Source organism: Dipodomys spectabilis, unplaced genomic scaffold (assembly GCF_019054845.1).
Source record: "Dipodomys spectabilis isolate Male_0828 unplaced genomic scaffold, ASM1905484v1 ptg000002l, whole genome shotgun sequence".
Taxonomy (NCBI): Eukaryota; Metazoa; Chordata; class Mammalia; order Rodentia; family Heteromyidae; genus Dipodomys; species Dipodomys spectabilis.
The window spans coordinates 20,696,292-20,717,829 of NW_024870679.1; the positions used below are offsets into that span (position 1 = coordinate 20,696,292).

A 21,538-nucleotide genomic window follows, 5' to 3' on the forward strand; every position below is an offset into this window, starting at 1 on the left:
AAAAAGGTAAGAAGGAAAGGAAGGAAGGAGTATCACAAATCCTGCTACAAATTATGCTTCAAGCACATGGCTTTCAGATGTGGCTGCTTTGACTCAGGCAATTAGCCTTGGGAATATTGACAATAAAATCTAAAAAGAAAACTATTAAACTTTCAGCAATAAAAAAATCCCATGTTTAATTATTTTAAAATACATACATACACACACATATGCTAATGCAAAAGAAAGGAGTAAAAGTATGAGTCAGAAATAGAGCACCTGCAAACATAAATCCCTTGAGTTCAAACCACTGTACCACCAAAAAAAATTAAAAATTAAAAAGCCCAATAGCCTCACTCTGTGTTATTCCATTATTTCTACTTCTGCCCCAGAGCACAGAGAGTAAGGATGTACAGTAGAGGCATGACAGAATGGAATGGGGCACTGTATTAATATTTCTTCTACTTTGTCAGTAAGTTTATAGTGTTTGCAATATTATTCTCATTCAAAAGATTTGCTGGGATGAATTTCAAATCCTTCATCAGCAAAGCTGACATAGGTGTAGTGAAACTATTTATTCCCACATACAAATGGAGCAACATAGCCCTGACAGAGAGAACATGTAGGAAGTCATAAAATCCATTCCCTAGGGCTCTGTACTCCTCCTGGGAATTTATGCAAACACAATGATGATTTGAAAGGTGAAAAGGTGAGGAAGAGGTAGATAAAATGTTGGGGGGGGGGCAGTGAATCATCAGCCTGGCCCTCTAATTCCAGCTCTTGGGAGATGAAGGTAGGAGGATGACTTGAGCCTGAGTTCAAGACCAACCTGAGGGGCTGGGAAGGTGGCTCAGTGGCAGAGTGCTTGCCTTGCATGCATGAGGCTCTGGGTTCGATTCCTCAGTACCACATAAGCAGAAAAAGCCAGAAGTGGCACCGTGGCTCAAGTAGTAGATTGCTAGCCTTATGCTGAAGAGCTGAGGGACAGCGCCCAGGCCCAGAGTTCAAACCCCACGACCACCAAAAAAAAAGAAAAAAGAAAAAGACCAACCTGAGCAACATAATGAGACGTTATCTCAGATTCAAAATGAAATGAAAGCAATTCTCCACTTCCCTTCAAAATGTCCCTCCCTACTCCCAATCTAGCCTGAACTACCACTTCATGGGCCTGGATTACACAGCAGCTCTCCGATTGTGTCCCCTCTGCTCCCATCCTTCCCCTAGCACAACAGTGAAATGGCTCCTTGGAAAGCCAGAACTCAGATAGATTCACAGAAGTCTCAAAGGGCTTGTTAGCTGACAAATCCATATGACTCAAAGCAAAGTCAGGGTGGGCTACAGCAGCACAGAGGAGTCCATCCCCTTCAGACACTCTGGAACCTTTTCTGTGATTTTAGTCAGTGCTCTCTCTATGTGTCCAACTCACATGGCTCCCTCACCTCCTCCCAGGCAGAAGTCCTGCCACTCTATCTTAGATACATTTTACCACTACATATAGCCTTCGTCCTCCTCCTCTGCTTTTTCTTTAGCATTTGTCAGCTTCTATTATGTTAAATAACTTAACATACACATTTTCTAATAATCTTTTCCTTTGCCCCAAACAATCTTAGGCTAGAATGATAAAATATAAATCCAGGAGAAAACTCTTTTTTTTTTTTCAAAATCAGGGTCTGAATTCAGGGCCTCATGCTAGTCCAGCAGGTGCTCTACCACTTGAGCCACACACCCATCCCTTCTTCCTTTTATTTTTCAGAGAGAGTCTTGCATTTATGGCAGGACCAGCATGGACTGAACTCATCCCATAGCTAGGATGACAGACATTCACTTCCATGTTCAGCTTTTATAGAATAAGATGGTGATCTTTTGAAGTTACTTTTTTAATTTATTGTTATTATAAAGGTGATGTACCAAAGGATTACACTTACATAAATCAGGTAAAAAGTATATTTCTTTTTTTCTTCTTTTTTTTTTTTAATTTTATTTTATTTTATTTGAGAACATACTGTACAGAGGGGTTACAATTACATGGGCAGGATAATGCGTACATTTCTTACCAAGCATTGCAGCCTCCTCCTTTGTTTACCCTTCACATCCCTTCCCAGCCTCCCCCGTCTCCCCCCAATCCCAATCCTTCTCCTTCTTTTCTTCTTTTTTAATATATATTTTTTATTGTAAAGATATTGTACAGAGGGGTTACAGTTACATGAGTAAGGTAATGAGTACATTTCCTATCAAGCATTATTACCCCCTCCTTTGTTTTTCCTCTACCATCCCTTCCCTCCCCACCTCTCCAACTCCTCCTCACCCCCTCCCCAAGTTGTAAAGTTTGTTTTCAACATAGTGTCTTGTACATCTCATTGTTACAATGGGTCAACCTGTATCCTTATTTCAGCATTTTGTTATTTCCCTTCCCCTCCCCAAATTCTTTTTGGACAATGTCACCCCTTCCCTTTCTGTCTCCCAGTTTTTCCCTCCCATCCACACCCACAAGTTATATATTTCATTTATAACATAGTGCCCAGTGGATCTTTTAAAGTGTTTGCCTGGGTTGGCCTTGAACCTTAACCTTCTGGATCTCTGCCTCTGAAGTAGCTGGGATTACAGACTAGAGCCACTCTTCCCAGACAGAGGAAAGGGATTTTTATCTGTGTGGTATACAGTTTCCACAGCACTTATAGCAGTGACCTCAACAGCACCTAGCACATAACTGACATTCAACAAATACTTGTTAAATGAAACAATGAATGGTTATGTAAATTAGGTTACACCAAGATGATGAAGGATTAAGCAACCAGAAAAGACTGTACTTCTACTATTCATCAATGTGTAAAAAGACATGGCATAGGTAAAAAGTAAAATTCCCATGTTGTGATGAAAACAACATAGGTGTGGTTTTGGCAACATTATTCTTTTGAGACTGCTACTTTCCTATAAACACTGAGGTTCTCAAAATTGTCCTTGGTTCTCTTGGCATTTCAATCTACCCTGGTAGTTTCAAAAGACATCTTGTTTATTCCTAGATTATTTAGCATGGTGTCCAAACAAACTGTTTTAGCTCTATGCAGAGCTTCTCATCCACATTTATCTTGTGTTTTGTAACATGACCATCGGTAACTATATCACCTCAGGAGTGGTCATCCCTCTACACTAAAATTGTAAACAATGAATTGAGTGCAATCATGTGCCAAGCACTTTTAAGAAACTACACTGGGGAAGAATGAAAGGGGTAATGTTATGCTAAATAGCAACCCCTTTGAATGGCTATTTAAAGACAATAAAATATAATTTCAAATTTAAAATATAATTTTAAAATATAATATCATTAAGGAAATAAGATAAAAATTTTAAAGCTCAATAAAAAAAGAAACTTTGCTCACAGCAACCTATGAAATAAATCTACCTTCACTACAAACATTTATAAGCCAGGGAAAGTGTTTATGCAAGTCAAAATGTAGACTAAGATATTGCAAATATTGCCTAGGGAGCTAAAGAGTTGGAATCTTGGGTGATATTATCAATATTTTATTTAATAGTGTCGTTTGGAGATGTGTGTATACATGTACGTGCTTGTGTATAATCAAAATGACTTAAAAACTTGCCCAAACACAGCAACAGGAAATTGTAAAGCAAAGCCTTGGAAAAAAGAGGGAGGAACCCGACGGCTCGGACAATCCCAGTCCAGAGGCCACCTGAGCGAGCATTCCGCGCATGCTAGGCTGAGCCACGACCGGCCCCGCCCCCGGAAGCTATTCCTTTTTGGGAAGCCAAATCTCCTCCCCCCCCACGTCACTCAAAGGATTGTCTCTTGGAGGGCGTGGTCTGAGGCGAGTGGGCGGAACCACTCCGGAAACGCGCCACGAGAGGAGGTGGGAGAGGCGGGAACAGGAGTCAAGCAGGCTGGCGCTGATTGGTTGACACAGAGATAGGGCAGGCCTTGCCCTGCCGGGAGGCGGTGCTTCCCTCCTCCCCCCACCCCCTTCCCCCCCGCCCCGAGCCTCTCGGAGAGGGAAGTCATTGCGTCCTGAACCCCAAGTTGGGACACAGAAGTCTCGAGCGCTGCCAGTCCGGGAGGCGGAGCCGGAAGCGCCTCGGTTTGACCCCCAGAGTCCCTTTGTTTTCCGAGGGGCGGCTGTCTGCTCCCGATTGCTCCGCCGTCCGTGATCCCCGGTGACCCGGAGGCCGAAGCCCCCCCAGTCAGGGCAGGGCAGCCCCAACTTCAGAGCCGGAAGTAGGCGTCCTCTTCCCCACTCGGCCATGGAGCCCACCGTGCCGTCCCTCACCGAGGAGGACCTGACGGAAGTGAAGAAGGACGTGAGTACTGGCGCTGCCCGGCCCGGGTCCGGCGGGGCGGGCGGGAGAGGAAAGCCGAACCCCAGACTGCGGCTCGGACCCCGGCACCGTCCCTGCACATGGGGCCCTCGGGGGATGGCCCCCACGCCAACATGGTAACGATACCCACCTAAGCCGGGCGGAGACTCTCCGATCTTCAGCAGCAGGTTTCCTCGCAGCCATTTCTTGTCCGTTTCCCACACGCGGCCCCCGCGACCCCCCCCCCCTCCTCCCACACACACACACCCTCACTTCACTTGGAGCTGCTCTGTTGGCGAGTTGCGGTTCCTGCTCATCCTTAAGTCAAACTACCCAGGCTGCCATCTCAACATGGAGCGAAGCTGGACCGGGAAAGAATCCTAGAAGGGCAAACACGGGAGAGGTTTGCAGAGGGAACTGGGCGACCTCGCCAGCTGAAAGTGCAATCTGGAATTCCCCTAGTATAAGCAGACGCCCACATATTTAAATGGGGTTGGGGATCACTTGTAGTTGAGAATTAATTTGCAGACAAATGTTGAAAATACTCAGTAGCGGGCTGGGAAGGTGGCTCAGTGGTAGAGTGCTTGTCTCACATGCAGGAGGCCCTGGGTTCGATTCCTCAGCACCACATAAGCAGAGGACGCTGTGGCTCAAGTAGTAGAGCGCTAGCCTTGAGCTGAAGAACTGAGGGACAGCGCCCAGGCCCAGAGTTCAGGCTCCACGACCGACAAAAAAAGAAAAAAAAAACACTCAGGAACTAAATTATATTCTTCTGCTTGGGTGAGGCAGAGCAGTACAAAACCTTAAATTGGTAAAGAATGATTTCGTTGAAGTGTGATTTGTGACAAGCAAAAAAGCAAATATTTTACTTGTTTTGCCACATGGGGCTTAGATGGTACCACTAAGGTACTTCACATTAACTCCAATTAAAAACAGAAATGCTACATACTCAATACTGCAGTACTTTCACAAAAGCACCTTCTTCTGGTGTAGGAGAGGGGGTGTTTTTTGTACCAGTCCTAGCGCTCAAACTCAGGGCCTCTTGGGCCCTTAGTTTTTTCACTCAAAGTTGTCATTACCACTTCAACCATAGTTCCACTCCTGGCTATTTGCTGGTTGAGAGTCTGTCTCATAGAATGGCTTCAAATCTGGATCCTCAGATCTCAGCCTCCTAAGTAACCAGGATTACAGATATGTTCCACAAGCTCCAGACTTCACAAAAGCTTATTTAAAACTTGACAGGTAGGGGCTGGGAAGGTGGCTCAGTGGTAGAGCGCTTGCCTTGCATGCTTGAGGCCCTGAGTTCGATTCCTCAGCACCATATAAGAAAAAAGCCGGAAGTGGCGCTGTGGCTCAAGTGGTAGAGAGCTAGCCTTAAGCTGAAAAGCTGAGGGACAGCGCCCAGGCCCAGAGTTCAGGCCCCACGACCGGACCCCCCCAAAAAAAAACTTGACAGCTAGTTTTTGAATGTTCATGTACCTCAAGTCCCTTTCTCACCCATCCTTAAAAGGTTTACTACACTGTTCTCATCTTTATACTTGGTATTACCCATTAGCAGTAGGAAATGGGATGTGACTAGAACTTGTGCCTTTCTTTCAGCAGGAATTTATGGAGTACTTATTGTATGGAAGATGCCCTTTGGCCTGAAAGAATTAAGACAAAAAAAAAAGATCTGGCCAATGTTTTATATTCTAGTTAAGATGGGGAAATTTACAATTACAATAGAATAAATAAGTGTTGTCTTATTCAAGATGTCAGTAAAGACAAGAACTTTAAGAAGTACATCTACTATGTTACAGATTTTGTGTCATACAGTTTTTCCCTCATCCTCACAACAAACCTCTGAGGAAGACTCTTGCTCTTCTCATTTTACAACTTATTAAGACAGAACCTGATAGATTACCACCAGGACGGAATAATCAGAATACCGATATGAAGTTTGGCTTTGAGGCTTTTGTAGTTCTTTTGTTGATGCATTCATGCGGTCCCTTTTTGCCATTCCAATTAATACCTGTATTTGAAAACCATAACCTTGAGGAAACTGTAAAATTGCTTGCTTGCTTGCTTGCTTGCTTGCTTTTTTCGGTTGGTCCTGGGGTTTGAATTTAAGGTCTGGATGCTGTCCTTTAGCTTTTTTGCTCCAGGCTGACACTCTCATTTTGAGTAACAGCTCCACTTCTGGTTTCCTGGTGGTGAATTGGAGATAAGAGTCTCATGGACTTTGCTGTTTGGTCTGGCTTTGAATTGTGATCCTCAGATCTCAGTCTCCTGAATAACTAGGATTACAGGCCTGAGCCTTGAGCACCTGGCTAAGCTTTTATTTCTTAATATCTGTTGGAAATCTAGTTTTTATCTCCTGCAAATTACTCTCCTGTGTTATCAGAAATTGAACTTTTCGGTTACCATCCTTCATCAAAAGTTGCTTGCTTTTCCCTTTGTAGTGTCTGCCTTGATGAGTGGTTTTGTTCTGTGGTTTGAGTTACATGTGGTTAGTTATTTAACTGAAAATCCCAGAAATCCTCAAATTTTAAATTGTGTACTATTTTAAGTAATGTGATGAAATTCTGTGACAACTCACTCCATTTAGCTAGGGGCATAAACTATCCCTTCTTCCAGTGTATAACATTCTGTGTCTTACCTGTTCTCTAGTCATTTAATAGTTATCTCGTTTAGTGTATTGGCTTTTATAATACCACAGTGTTTGTGTATCTGTTCGAGGTTTCAGGCATTTACTGAGGATTTAGTAAAGTATCCTCTCAATAACTGTGTGTGTGCTTTGCTATCACTAAACTTCCTGGGAATTCCCACTTTTTACTATCTCATCCTCCCCTTCCTCATCTAATATTTAGAACATCTTTTTTAGTTGAGTTTGGGCTTGTATTAATTAATACTGGATTACGTGGTATTAGGTTAATATAATTGGTTTTAACCATTCAAAAATGAAGAAATAATTTCAAGAAGCTCAATTTCACCAATAAAGAGACTTGGGCATTGTTGGGTCTTCGTCCGTCTTGTCCGTCCCACGAAAGACGGACGTGGTCTGAGGATAGGGCTGCTACCTGTTGCCCAGTTCCCCTCAGCCTGGGAGACAATCAGACACAGCGGGGACTCAAGTCTAGCAGGAACTCATTTATTACCACACAGCAAGCCCTTTTAAAAGCAAAAAAGAGCGGATAGCATGACAGGGGAGGAAGAGGAACCAATCACTGTCAAGGTCACACCCTATCATGCACCTAAGCTTCCACGGGCTGGTTACTCGGGCTAGTTACTTGCTGAACGTAAAGAAAATCGGGCTCTGCCCACTCAACTCCCTCTCAGCGCCATCTTTGCTGCCCATGTGCTCTACAGGACATTAAATCATCTTTTTTTGTTGGTGGTGGTGGTCATGGGGCTTCAGAGCCCAGGCACTATCACTGAGCTTTTCTCCTCAAGACAAGCACTCTTATCACTTTGAGCCACAGCTCAACATCCAGTTTTCTGGTGGTTAATTGGAGATAGAGTCTCACAGACTTTACTGCCCTGGCTGGCTTTGAACCTCGACCCTCAGATCTCAGCCTCCTAACTAGCTAAGATTACAGGTGTGAGCCACCAGCACCCAGCAAAATAATCATTTTAAATTACAAAATAAGTGCAATGAATTTGCATCTGTCCAAAACATCATCTCCCTAGCACTCAGGGAAATATTTATAGCACTGAACAAAACACCCCTGGTCCTCACCTGCTCAAACATTTTTGTAAAGATCCTTCTCCATATTCTATGGACTGAGGAGAATCAAGTGAAGAGACCTCTAGAATTTATGTAGTAAAAGATAAGAGATTTGAATCAGGGTGAAACAATGGAGATACATAAGCATAACTCTAGATGCACCTAGTGAAATAGAAGTGTCAGGACTTGGTATCAAATAAATGTGAGGGCGGGGAAGTTGGCTCAGTGGTAGAGCGCTTGCCTTGCATGCATGAGGCCCTGGGTTCGATTCCCCAGCACCACATAAGCAAAAAGAAAAAAAGCCGGAAGTGGCGCTGTGGCTCAAGTGGTAGAGCGCTAGCCTTGAGCTGAAGAGCTGAGTGAGGGACAGCGCCCAAGCCCAGAGTTCAGGCCCCACGACCAGACCCCCCCCCCCAAAAAAAAGAAATTAAATGTGAAAGTTAAGGGAAAGAGTAACATCAGAGTAGTAAATCAAGCCAATCAAAAGGGAAATCATAACTACAGCTGTAAGTGTGAGATTAAATGAGTTTACTTTGAAGTTGAAAGCTAGAAAACAAGGCATTTTAAGACCTTTTAAAGAGGAGAGTTCTAAAAGGTGAGGCATAGCCTCAGATAAGGAAAAAAATAGAAAAGTGTGGTATTCATAACAGAAGAATGTTTTCCCAGGTGCTGCTGGCTTCCTCCTGTAATCCTAAATGCTCCCCAAAAAAGCCAAAAGTGGAACTGTGGCTCAAGTGGTAGAGTGCCAGCTTTGAGTATAAAAGCTACATGACAATGCCTAGGCCCTGAGTCCAAGTCCAGAACTGGCACACCCGTGCGCGCGCACACACACACACACAAATAATAAAACCACTAAAAAAAAATTGAGTGTTTGAGGGAAGGAAAGTGGAGCTGTGTCCATGCTGTTGAGAAGTCAAACAGGATGATGATAAACTGTGGCCAATTTGGCAATAAGGCCATTGATAACTTTTAAGAAATGGGACAGAATGAAAATGTCTGTGGATGAATTAGCAGATGAGGTACAAGAAGTAGATGTGTAAAAAAAGAAATGAAAGCACAATGTGCAACATGGATAGAGGGATATTTGTTCTAGGAGTTCAGGTAAGGTTTTTTGAAGAAGATGACCACTGCCCTGAATCTAAAAGAACAGGGACTTAGGGTAGAAGAAGAGAAAATAACCCAAATGTAAAGTCACAGGCAGCAGTTTTGGTGGCACATCAAGTTCTAGGCCAGAGATAGTGATAAATTGAGCTGAAGAAGTAAGTAGACATGAACCTTATCTCTATCCAGATCTTTTTTTTTTCAGTCATGGGGATTGAACTCTAGGCCTGGGTGCTGTCCCTCAGCTCTTCAGGTCAAAGCAAATACTCTACCACTTGAGCCACAGCACCACTTCTGGCTTTTTCTGTTTATGTGCTGCTAAGGAATCGAACCCAGGGCCTCATGCATATGAGGCAAGCACTCTACCACTGAGCCACCTTCCCAGCCCCAGAATCTTGCCTACCAAAATCACATAGTCATTATTTAGAAGTAACTATACATAGGGGACTATGCATCTTCACAGTAGTTATTTCATTTAGTCTCCAAGGTATCTTGCAAGTTTAATTTTTATCACTATTTTACCAATAGGGATCCTGAAATTAAGAGTAATTAATTTGCAGTAGCTGTCATGGGAGGATGTGGTGGATTCAAGATTTCAACTGAAGTTGACCTACTTCTAGAGCATGTTCTTAATTTTCCCACTGTTCTTATATGTTTCAGAAACTATAGCCTTAATTACCAACAAAACACACTAGAATTTATACAACACTTAGATTTCCTTTTTTTTTTTCTTGAAAAAACAGAAGATCTAATAGATGCTTACTGGAGATATATGCAAAAGAGGAAGGAAGTAGGCAGTGTGGTTAGGTTTCTATTATTAGTCCATACAGGATAGGATAAGGACCTAAATGGGCAATGCTAGGAAGAAGGATGAAGTGAAGAGCCAGAACTTGGTGGGTGATCAGTTGTGGCAGGAGAGTGAAAGAGGAAGAGATGGGGATAGGTTTTAGGTTTATTGCAAGATTGAATGGATGGTGGTATTTATTAATGAATTGAGAATATCAGAGAAGAGGAACAGGGGAAGATTAAACTTCACATAAAATTTGAAGTACTTTTGGGATATAACTGGAGAAAGGGTTGTTCACAGTGTAAATCAGAGAAATGGCATATAGATGATAAAGTTTTTCAAGAAGTTCATCTTTTAAATATCATCTTTTCTCCATCCTCACAGCTAAATACACTCAATGTATCTTTTGTAAGGTAATTACAGCAAGTCTTGCAGGTCTCTTTAGATCCCAAATTTTGTTCCCCCTTGCCTTCTGCAAGTTGCGTATTTCTTTTAGTCACCCTTGAGGCCTCTTGCGATTTCAGGGCAATAAATATTCTTCAGCATGTTGTGAAAAACCATCCATTATCTAACCCCAGTTTTCTTTCCCAACTTCATTCCTTAGCATCTTCCCAGATGTATATTATGTTCCCAGCAGCCCAGACTTGTTAATATCTCTCCTCCTACTCACCTATGTGCCTGTAACTCACACATAGCCTCTGTAAGTTTCCCATGTCCTGGAGCTAGAGTTAGTTGTTCACTCTGTTTTTCCCAGTACCTGATTGGCTTCTGTATGATGTGTATTCCCCAACTAGACTAGGATCTATTTGCATACAGATTGAACTCTTTTTCATCTTTATTATTTATTTATTTATTTATCTATTTTCTTTTTGGCCAGTCCTGGGGCTTAAAAAAGAGCCTGGGCATTGTCCCTGAGCTTCTTTTGCTCAAGGCTAGTGCTCTACCACTTGAGCCACAGCACCACTTCCAGATTTTTCTGTGTATGTGGTACTGAGAAAACGAACCCACAGCTTCCTGCATGCTAGCTAGGCAAGCACTCTACCACTGAGCCACATCTCCAGCCCTCTTTTTCATCTTTATATGCTCATGTTCAGCTTTTTGTGATACTAAGAATTTAGGAATTACATGTGGGAATTTAGTGAAGCAGGAACTACAGGAAGCCTGTACCTTCTACCATTGTGTACAGGGCGCAGCTAAAATCTTCCACTGCCTTTGGCTCATCTTTATACATGTGACTTGAATTAATCATCATTGTTACCATCTCTAACTGGATTGATCACCTACTAAGTACCTGGCACTTCTCTAAACAAATTGCATGAAGTAATTTATTCCTTATAACAATCAAATGAAGGAAGTAGACACAGAGGTCAAGTCATTTACCCAAGATCACATTAAGTAGAAGAACTCAAATACAATCACTGGCATCAAATTGTCAATGCTATTAAAAACCAATGTGGACCTGATTTAAGCATTTTACAATGTGTATGTATATGTGTCAGTTACAAATTTAGAATAAATGAATAAATAAAATAAAAGACCAACAATAATTTCCTGCTACTTAAGTTCCCTGAGGTACTTCTCAGGTTTAAGCTTGTTTTCTGTTATCTTTTTTTTTTTTGGTCTTATTTTTTTCCAACACTCACTATTCCTAACCCCTTTCTTCTCCCTTCCACCAAGACTGACTCAGTGAGTATAGTCTTTCTGATTACAAAGGCAGCTATATTATGGGCTCTTTTAAATTTTTTAGGGTTATTGGTTTGGGGGTTTTTCTTTGTCTAACTTACATATTTTATTTTAGATTGCTTTTTAGTGGCTTCTCCAGGAAATGGCATATTTAATAATAAATATGACAAAAGTTATGAATTATGAGACTTCACTCTAAGTTTCCTTCCTAACCCTAATTCTGGGTTTCATACTAAATGGTAACTAAAATGTCTTTACCCTTAAAGGCAACCCTCAGCAGGCCTTCCTGTTTCCAAGGATCCAGTCTGTCAAGATTTGACTGATTCCTTCCCACATTAGCCTGACCTTTCTTTTCTGGTATGAAAATAAGAACAGAGCAAGGTAGAAGCTAAGAGGAATGTATGAGACCTGCTGTGTCTGCTTGGAGTTTCATCTTAATCTGCATTTTGAAAGGTTTCCAAGCCTCTTGGCTTCAGAACAATGCTTCATATCACTTAAAATTCCTTATAATCAGTCATCTGTGTGGTTTTCATAGGTGTTACAGAATAATACTGAAACATATTTAATTTTGTCTTTTAGGCCTTAGAAAATTTGCGAGTTTACCTGTGTGAGAAAATCATAGCTGAGAGACATTTTGATCACCTACGTGCAAAAAAAATCCTCAGTAGAGAAGACACAGAAGAAATTTCTTGCCGCACATCAAGTAGAAAAAGAGCTGGAAAACTGTTAGACTACTTACAGGAAAACCCCAAAGGACTAGACACCCTTGTTGAATCTATTCGACGGGAAAAAACACAGAACTTCCTGATACAGAAGATTACGGATGAAGTATTGAGGCTCAGAAATATAAAACTAGAATATCTCAAAGGTAAGTACATCAGGTATTGAAGAGTTTATGTAGCAGTGCTTTAAAAAACTACAAAAGCATGGGGCTGGGAAGGTGGCTCAGTGGTAGAGAGCTTGCCTTGCATGCCTGAGGCCCTGGGTTCAATTCCCCAGCACCACATAAGTAAAAAGAAAAAAGCCGGAAGTGGCACTGTGGCTCAAGTGGTAGAGTGCTAGCCTTGAGCTGAAGAGCTGAGGGACAGCGCCCAGGCCCAGAGTTCAGGCCCCACGACTGGACCCAAAAATAAATAAATAAATAAAATAAAATAAAATAAAAAACTACAAAAGCAAAGCAGAAGTTTAAGCTTCAGGCTTATATCCAATTTACATTTAAAAAATATGTCATTACTTTGCAAACATGAAACATCACTGACAGGCCATACTTAACACTCATTTAAGAATGCCATTTAGCCGGGCATCAGTAGCTTATGCCTGATCCTAGCTACTCAGAAGGTTGAGATCTGAGGATCACCATTCAAAGCCAGCCCAGCCAGAAAGTCCTTGAGACTCTTATCTCCAATAAACCACTCAGAAAACCAGAAGTGTCCCTGTGGCACAAGTGGTAGAGAGCTTGCTTTGAGCTCAAGAGCTAAGGGATAGCGCCCAGGCCCAGAGTTCAAGCCCCACAACTGACAAAAAAACCAAGAATGCCATTTACTAAAATAAAATCCCCGTATGCACGAGGGTTTGTTTCTAAAGTTAGTCTATTGAAAGATAACCTCTGGGGGAAAATCCACTGTATATCACATATAAGAATGATATATACTTAGGAGATAAGATGATCTCGATGATCATCTTGATCAAGGCTAAATGGTCAAGGTCAGCCTGAGCTACATAATTTTTTTTTTTATAAAAAGCAGAGAACAAAACACATACAGGTTATACAGGATAAAGTATTTAATAAGTCCAACTCTGCTAGTTTTTCTTCCACCATTTGACTATAAAAAGTAGTTGGGCTGGTGCTGGTGGCTCATGCCTGTAATCCTAGGAGGCTAAGATCTGAAGATTGTGGTTCAAAGCCAGCCTGGACAGGCAAGTCTATGAAAGTATCCAAGAAACACTCAAAAGAAGAAAAGAAAAAGCTGGAGGTGGCGCTATGGTTCACTAGCCTTGAGCTGAAGGGCTCAGGGACAGCGCCCAAGCCCAGAGTTTAAGCCCTACACCGACTTAAAAAAAAAGCATGTGCTTACATATAATCTTTCAATTCTGAGGCTAATTGTTCACTATATCCTTTGAATATAAAAAAAGTTCTTTAATGGGAATAACCACCGTCACTGATTGAGAACCAGGACATTATCTATTTAATTGTAGCTCTCACATTGCCACAAAAAAAGCCTAGAGCGTTACCTGGAGTAGCCTGTTGGGTATCTGTTTTCTCATCTTTATAGTAATATTGAGAGACTATTTCAGATGACCTCTAATCTTTTGAGTCCTGACACTTTATGATTCAAGAATCAGTAATGGTGCCAGCTGGTTCATTTCTGTAAGTCCTAGCTACTTGGGAGGTGGAGATGTGAAGACATAGTTCAAACGTAGCCTAGGCATGGAAAGTCCATGAGACTTTTATCTCCAATCAACTACCAAGAAGTAGAAAATAGAGTTGTGGCGCAAATGGTAGCACACTAGCCTTGAATACAAATGCTTACTGACAGTGCCCAGATCATAAGCTCAAGCCCAAGACCAGTGTGTGTGTGTGCGTGTGTGCATGCAGGCGCGTGCGCGTGTCCCCCCCCCCCACACACACACACAAGAATCAGTAATTGCTATTGATTGGCTTATTGAATTTTAGCACATGACAATATTCTTCGTATCACAATACTAAAGAATATCTATTAGATGGATAGGTTGCCAAGAAACCCAGTACTTGGAAGACTAAGAGGATTATTAATTTGGCCAGCCCGATCTATGTAGACCTTCAAAAATGATTGAATGAATGCATAAATACATAAATACTTTTATTTCCAAACCTGTTTCTTATGAAAAATTTCAGGAACTGCTTTTTTTCCAGGTCCTTTAATAGTTAAATATACAAGTATACATTAAATTAAATTCTGGCATTTCATTTCACAATCTTGAGATGCTTTCCTTATCTAGAAAGTGCAAACAATGGTATAGTTGTTGAGAAAAGCAAATGAAATTTGAAAAAGATTATGACAGAATTTATAAATTCTGAAGTGCAGTAACTAGCTTAACAATTTATATGAACTTACAAGGTGGGAGTGTACTCCATTTCTTTTTAGTTCCTTTTTCATTTACATCTGAATAATCTTATTGTAGGCCTACAATGTAGCAGCTGTGAGCCTTTTCCTGATGGAGCCACAAACAACCTGGCTAGATCAAATTCAGATGAGAGTAATTTTTCTGAAAAACGTAGAGCGTCCACCGTCACATACCATCCAGACGGAGAATCCAACACGGCTCCCTTTTTTTCTACGGATTCTTCTCTTAATTTGCCTGTCCTGGAAGTAGGCAGAACTGAAAATAGCAACTTCTCGTCAACTACACTTCCTAGACCTGGGGATCCTGGGGCACCTCCTTTGCCACCAGAGCTGCAGTTAGAAGATGGAGGAACTTGTGGAAACTCTAGTGAGCTGTTTCTTCCCTTACGATCACGCACTGTCTCACGACAGTGACACTTGACTGCCTTTTGATTTTTTAACTAGTGACAAAAAAATGTTTTAAACAATGTAATCTTTTTGTAAAACTGCTATATTGATTTACTTACATTTGATACATGTCTTTTAAAACATAATTTAAACATAGTTTGTAAATAGAATTTTTGCTTTTAGGAATAACGGAATGTAAATCATGTTGGTCGTGTCCTTTTCAGTATTTTTCTTTCTTTTTTAGGTATTTCAGTATTTTTCAATTTTTTTATACTGCGAGACTAATTTTAACAGAACATTTCTCAGGAAATATATATTATAATATGTTTTATATAATATATTATGTAATAATATGTTATATATTATATTATATATTATAATATATTTTGTTATATATTATGTATAAAATATGTATTTATATAATATATAATTATATATAATATATAACTATAATTATAATATATTATGTATAATTATATAATATATAATTAAGATATAATGTTATATATTATATAACAATATAATATGTAAGATATAACATATTATATATAATATATATAACATATATAGCATATTATAATATATATAATATATATCCTCTTTTTTTTTTTTTTTTTGGTGCCGATTCTGGGGTTTAAACTCAGGGTCTGGGCATTGTCTCTGAGCTTTTTTTGCTCAAGGCTAGTGCTCTACTACTTAAACCAAGCTTTTTTGATGATTAATTGGATATAAGAGTCTTATGGACTTTCCTTCCCCAGGCCAGCTTCAAACTGCAATCCTCAGATCTCAGCCTCCTGAGTAGCTAGGATTACAAGCACAAACCCTGGCTCCAACTGGGGATAGATTTTTACACTGGAAATAATGTTTCTCAATGCATTTTTACTAGAAATGTTCAGTCTAGTAGGCAGTAAATTTTGAGAAATAAGCTGTTGTTATTTTGGTAGTAAATCCAGCAGTTGCAGGGATACTGCCAATGTACTAGGAAAAAAAAAATCTCTCACCCAGTTGTTCTCACAAGATCTCCTGATTCTAGAGAAACACCTGGTATAGTTTAGCCATGTAACATCTCAATTTGCCAAAATTTATTTCTTACTAATACTACTAATAGTTACTTTTTTAAAACTTACATCTTTGCTTTATTCCAAAGAAAAATATCTGTGTATTGCATGTAATTTGATGTGATTTTTAAAAAATACTTTGGATTTTTTTATGCTTATTTAATAAGTTAACAATTAAACTTAGAGTATATGTATATATATATATATGTGTGTGTGTATATATATATATATATATATATATACATACACATATACATGTTGCTATTAACAATAAAAGGGTTTTATTAACATGTAATAGAGATATATTTTGGGAGCCTAAAACAGAAATGTATAAAACAAAATGTCCAGTTTGCAGATGGCTTACTTTTTTATATGTGCTATACATGTGTGTGTGTGTGTGTATATATATATATATATATATATACATACATATATGCATCAAGTCTATTTTTGATACTATTTGGAATAAGCAGGCCATTAGCCAGATTTATCTTTTTTGTTGAATAACAAAATCTAGGTGATTTTATACATTTATGTCTTCTGCTATGATTATTTTCATTTAAATTACAATTTCTACCTGGCTCCTGAGATCTATGTTCTATATATTTTCATTATATAAAAAGCTAGAGATGGAAAGTTGCTATTAACAATAAAAGTTTTTGTGGTTTTTTTTTTAACAGTAGAGAGATATATTTTAGGACCTAAAACAGAAAAGTGTAAAACAAAATGTCCAATTTTCAAATGGCTCACACTTTTTTTTATATGTGCTATTTTTTATACAAAATACTTCAAAGTCAGTCATGATGGTACACACTTGTAATGCCAGCACATAAGAGGCTGAGGCAGGAAGATCATGTTGGAGGTCAGCCTAGGATACATAAAAGGACCTTATCTCAAAAAGAAGAGGAGGCAGAAGTGGAAGAGAAAAAGTGAGAAGGAAGACAAAGACAAAGGAGGGAGAAGAGAGAAAACAAAGATTAAAATTTAAATATACCATAGCACCTATATTTATAAGTTTTAGCATTGGGTTTTCTTTCAGACTGTTAGGTAACTCTCTCTCTGCTCTTTTCTAGCTCATTCTCAGCTCTTTCCTTCTCTTCTCTTTCCTAACTCTCTCTTTCCCACCTTTCCCAGACGCTCTCTTTTCTAGCTCTTTTCTCAGCTCTTTCCTTCTCTTCTCTTTCCCAGCTCTCTTCTCTTTCCTAACTCTCTTTCCCACCTTTCCCAGACGCTCTCTTTTCTAGCTCTTTTCTCAGCTCTTTCCTTCTCTTCTCTTTCCCAGCTCTTTCTTCTCTTTCCCAGCTCTCTCTTTCCCAGCTCTCATTTCCAGGCCTTGTGCCAGCCAGAACAATGAATAAACCTACCCCTTACCTGAAAAAAAAAAAAATATATCGGGTTTGGGGATCCTATATATAAAAAAAAATCTATGCCTGTCAGGAAATGGTGCCTGTAAACCAATTATTCAGGAGGCTGAATTCTGAGGATGGTTCAAAGCCAACCTGGGTAGGAAAAGTCCATGAGACTCTTATCTCAACCACCAAAAAAGTTGGATGTGAAGGTGTGGCTCCAGTAATAGAGCACAAGCCTGGAGTAAAAAAGCTAAGGGACAGAGCCTAGGCTCTGAGTTCAAGCCCCAGTTCTAGCACCAAGGAAAAAGAATCAATTCCTCTTTTGGTTTTTGAGACAGGGTCTTACTTTTACCATACATACCAGCAGGCTGACTTTGAATTTGTAATCTTCCTGCTTCTGTATCCTGAATGCTAAGATTACATTGTGTGCACAGCAGTGCTTGACACTTTTCCCCCTTTAAACACTACAACTGGCCATTCCCAACACTGTAAATTGGGATATTGGATTGACATGGTAAAAATGTAAGTTCATTATTAATTACTAAGTTCATTAATGCAGCAGTAAAACCTTACTTTTTTGGATTACTACTTTTTTTTAATTGCTTTTAAAAAATAAATATGGTGTAGTTACCTGTAACTACAAATTTTCTGTCTCCATTTCCTATATTAATATGTCCATTGACATGGTACATTTGCTACAGTTGATAATACTGATAGATTTTTATTCCAATCTTAGTTACGCTGTTGTTTCCTTTGTTGTTGTTTGTCAGTCATGGGCCTTGAACTCAGGGCTTAGGCACTGTCCCTGAGCTTTTTCATTCAAGGCTAGCCCTCTGAAGGGGTAGAGTGGTAGGTAGAGCCCTAAAGTCCTCTGTACCCCACCAGTTCATCGTCTTGTCCCAACCCTTGCAAACACCAGTCTTTTTATCTTTCCCAAAATATCATGTAGTTAGAATCAGACAATATGCAGCCTTTGAAGTCTAGCTTCTTTCACTTTGTAACATGCACATAGGTTTCCTCCAGGTGTTTATTGATGTTTTCACTTCTGAAGATACCATTCATCTTTGGTTAGCATATCACTTACAGTGCAAGGTCAAACATGGCAAAATAGGAGCAGATTAAAATAGTCTCGCTTTTTGTCCTGAAATCCTTCTCTAAAATGTTGAGGGAAAGTGTGGACCAGTGGTCATACCTGTTATCCTAGCTATTCAGGAGGCTGAAATCTGAGGGCTCTGAGGACTGATTTTAAGTACCAATAAGAACACCTAACTTCAATGCTGCTCTTAAAATTCCCACCCTGAATTGCCATATTATTTAAATTATCAGAAATTGTCTTTTGTTGCAGTATTTTCCAAACGTGTTGCTTATTTTGGAATCAACGGGAGCTTTTAAAGATCCTACTCTCCAGGATGCATGCACTTATCACAAATGAATGTTTGCGTGCAGAAGTCTGAATATTTTACTGTGGGATCATATACCACAGAATTTGGGAACCACAGCTTTGGATGACAAATACCATGTTTGCTGTTTCCAAATTTATAATCCTTTTATAAAAAAAATCCTAGCCGGGCGCTGGTGGCTCACGCCTGTAATCCTAGCTACTCAGGAGGCTGAGATCTGAGGATCGCGGTTCAAAGCCAGCCCGGGCAGGAGAGACCGTGAGACTCCTATCTCCAATAAACCACCAGAAAACCGGAAGTGGCGCTGTAGCTCAAGTGGTAGAGCGCTTGCCTTGAGCTGAAGAGCTGAGGGACAGCGCCCAGGCCCAGAGTTCAAGCCCCACGACCGACCAAAAAAAAAAAAAATCCTAATACCCCTACAACATAGGTTTTATTCTCACTTTTTGAAATGTCAAGTTAGAAGTAGTCTGGTCATATAGAATATTGGAAGCTTTGTCAACAAGATTCATGTCCCCATCCCTAGTCACACTCAAGAGAAGAGTGGACAAGTCATAAAAGCCACAGAATAAACATGATTATCTTAAGAATGCTAATTTTATTCAATAATAATTGTAACCAGGTGTCTGGCTCATACCTGTAGCTACTCAAGAGGCTGAGATCTGAAGATCCTGCTTTGAAGCCACCCCAGACAGGAAAGTCTGCAAGACTTTTCTCTCCAATTAACTACCAAAGAGCTGAATGTGGAGCTGTCGCTCAAGTGGTACAGTGCTAACCTTCGGCAAAAAAAAAAAAAGCTCAGGGATAGGAGAGAGGCATGAACAAGATGGATCTGTCTTTGTCTCTGTGATGTCTACCTCTAGAGAGGAATGTGCTGTGTTTTGTGGGTTTCACTTGAATGAACAGGCAACCACACGTGAAGTCTAAGCATTTACACCCACTTCTTTTGCAGCCCCTTCTCCTTTCCCAGGAAGAGTAAAAATCTTTGGTTTCCCTGGTGACTAGCCACAAGATTATGTCATTGGCTAAGAGAGGAAACATCAATGTAGCCACAAGTTACATATGGGATAAGGTACTGGTTGCCTCACTAAAGAGAACATTGAGGCCCAGGCAGATGTTCCTATGATAAATTTATAAGCGAGGGGAGATTGGTGTTAGGGTTGCTGGAAGGAGACACCTATGCGGTTCAGGCGGTGGTTCAAACGGGAGAGGGAGAGACCAAATCGCTGGCCAGCTGGAGATGAAGGCAGGCTGAGGGAGGGAGAGATAGAAAGTTTATGGAGGGAGGGGAGATTAAATTAGGGAGGGTGGGGAAGGGGTGTGGCCGCAGCTAATGAGGGGAATGAGGAAATGACCTCGGAGCCTAGAGGACCTCCCAACTGACCCCAGGCATGCCAGTTGCTGAGCGGGGACTTCCAGTGGACCGGGAGAGAACAAAGGGAAGGGGTCATTTCTCCTGGGTGGACCTAACAATTGGATCTTATATTTTAGAAAGATTGGGATTAAGATCCTAGATTTGGGAATCGCGGCATATATAGTTAATGCTAAGAAAAGTGATGGACCGCCATGCAAATTTGTAGCACCATGCTACATTGGGAAACACCAACATCTAGGATCCATAAATAGCAGACATGAAAAGAGGCTGATGGGACAAGCCAGAGGGTTTGGAGGAAGCAAGAAGAGGTGAGATACCATCCAAGGAAACTTCCATGAGAAACTGTTCAGCCTGCGCTTGAGTGAAGTCAAGCCAGAAAGAACTCGATTTTGAACGGGAGTGTGTGTGTGTGTGTGTGTGTGTGTGTGTGTGTGTGTGTGTGTGTGTGCGCGCGCGCGCGCGCGCGCGCGCGTCTTTGGGGCGGGGAGGGGGAAGGGGGAGGAGTCTGCCTCCAGTAAAGGTCTGTTTCTTTTTGCTGTTGTAACGGGTAGAAATGGGGCTCACTGCATTCAGGGCCTCATTGCATTCTTAGTCTACCACCTCCACCTTTGCTTGTTATTTTGTAGATGGGTCCGGTTGTAGCACCTGAACTCTGGGCCTGGGCACTGTCCCTTAGCTCTTCAGCTTAAGGCTAGCGCTCTACCACTTGAGCCACAGCACCACTTCTGGCTTTTTCTGTTTATATGGTGCTGAGGAATCGAACCCAGGGCCTCATGCATGCGAGGCAAGCGCTCTACCACTGAGCCACCTTCCCAGACCAAGTCTCACAAACTTTTCTGGCAGGGCTGGCAGTGCATTCTTTTCCTTTTCTTTTTCTTTTTAATGGTTTTATTGTTGTTTTCTTGAAGGGCTAGAAATCCAACCCAGAGCCTTATTTATTTTTAGGCAATTGCACTTCCACGGAAGACAAGATTTTTTTGTTTGTTTGTTGGTCGTGGGGCTTGAACTCTGGGCCTGGGCGCTGTCCCTCAGCTCTTCAGCTCAAGGCTAGCGCTCTACCACTTGAACCACAGCACCACTTCCGGTTTTCTGGTGGTTGATTGGAGATAGAGTCTCACAGACTTTCCTGCCCGGGCTGGCTTTGAACCGCGATCCTCAGATCTCAGCCTCCGGAGTAGCTGGGATGACCGGCGGGAGCCAACGGCGCCCGCTGAGATTCTTGCCGCCTCCAAGCCTTTAGTCAGTGTCGACGTGTTGGCTCAGGACCTCCTCTTCCTCGGGCTATTCAGGAACGGGCAAAAGAA

At 41.0% G+C, this 21,538-nt stretch overlaps 1 protein-coding gene across 1 annotated transcript; it reads left to right on the forward strand.

Annotated features, from left to right (window-relative positions):
• The first annotated feature begins 3,990 nt into the window (after positions 1 to 3,990).
• Bcl10 (BCL10 immune signaling adaptor) lies at positions 3,991 to 15,358 on the forward strand. The gene is made up of 3 exons (XM_042678852.1): positions 3,991 to 4,290; positions 12,144 to 12,432; positions 14,727 to 15,358. Exons 1-3 carry the CDS (start codon positions 4,234 to 4,236, stop codon positions 15,080 to 15,082), a joined length of 702 nt encoding a protein of 233 aa, XP_042534786.1. The 5' UTR covers positions 3,991 to 4,233; the 3' UTR covers positions 15,083 to 15,358.
• The last annotated feature ends 6,180 nt before the right edge of the window (positions 15,359 to 21,538 follow it).

Bases quoted from the DNA above. Each gene is read 5' to 3' on its own strand.
- Bcl10 (XM_042678852.1), top strand. From the start codon at position 4,234: ATGGAGCCCACCGTGCCGTCCCTCACCGAGGAGGACCTGACGGAAGTG. The intron at 4,291-12,143 runs GTGAGTACTGGC...TTTGTCTTTTAG, and splicing joins TGACGGAAGTGAAGAAGGAC to GCCTTAGAAAATTTGCGAGT. The intron at 12,433-14,726 runs GTAAGTACATCA...ATCTTATTGTAG, and splicing joins AAAACTAGAATATCTCAAAG to GCCTACAATGTAGCAGCTGT.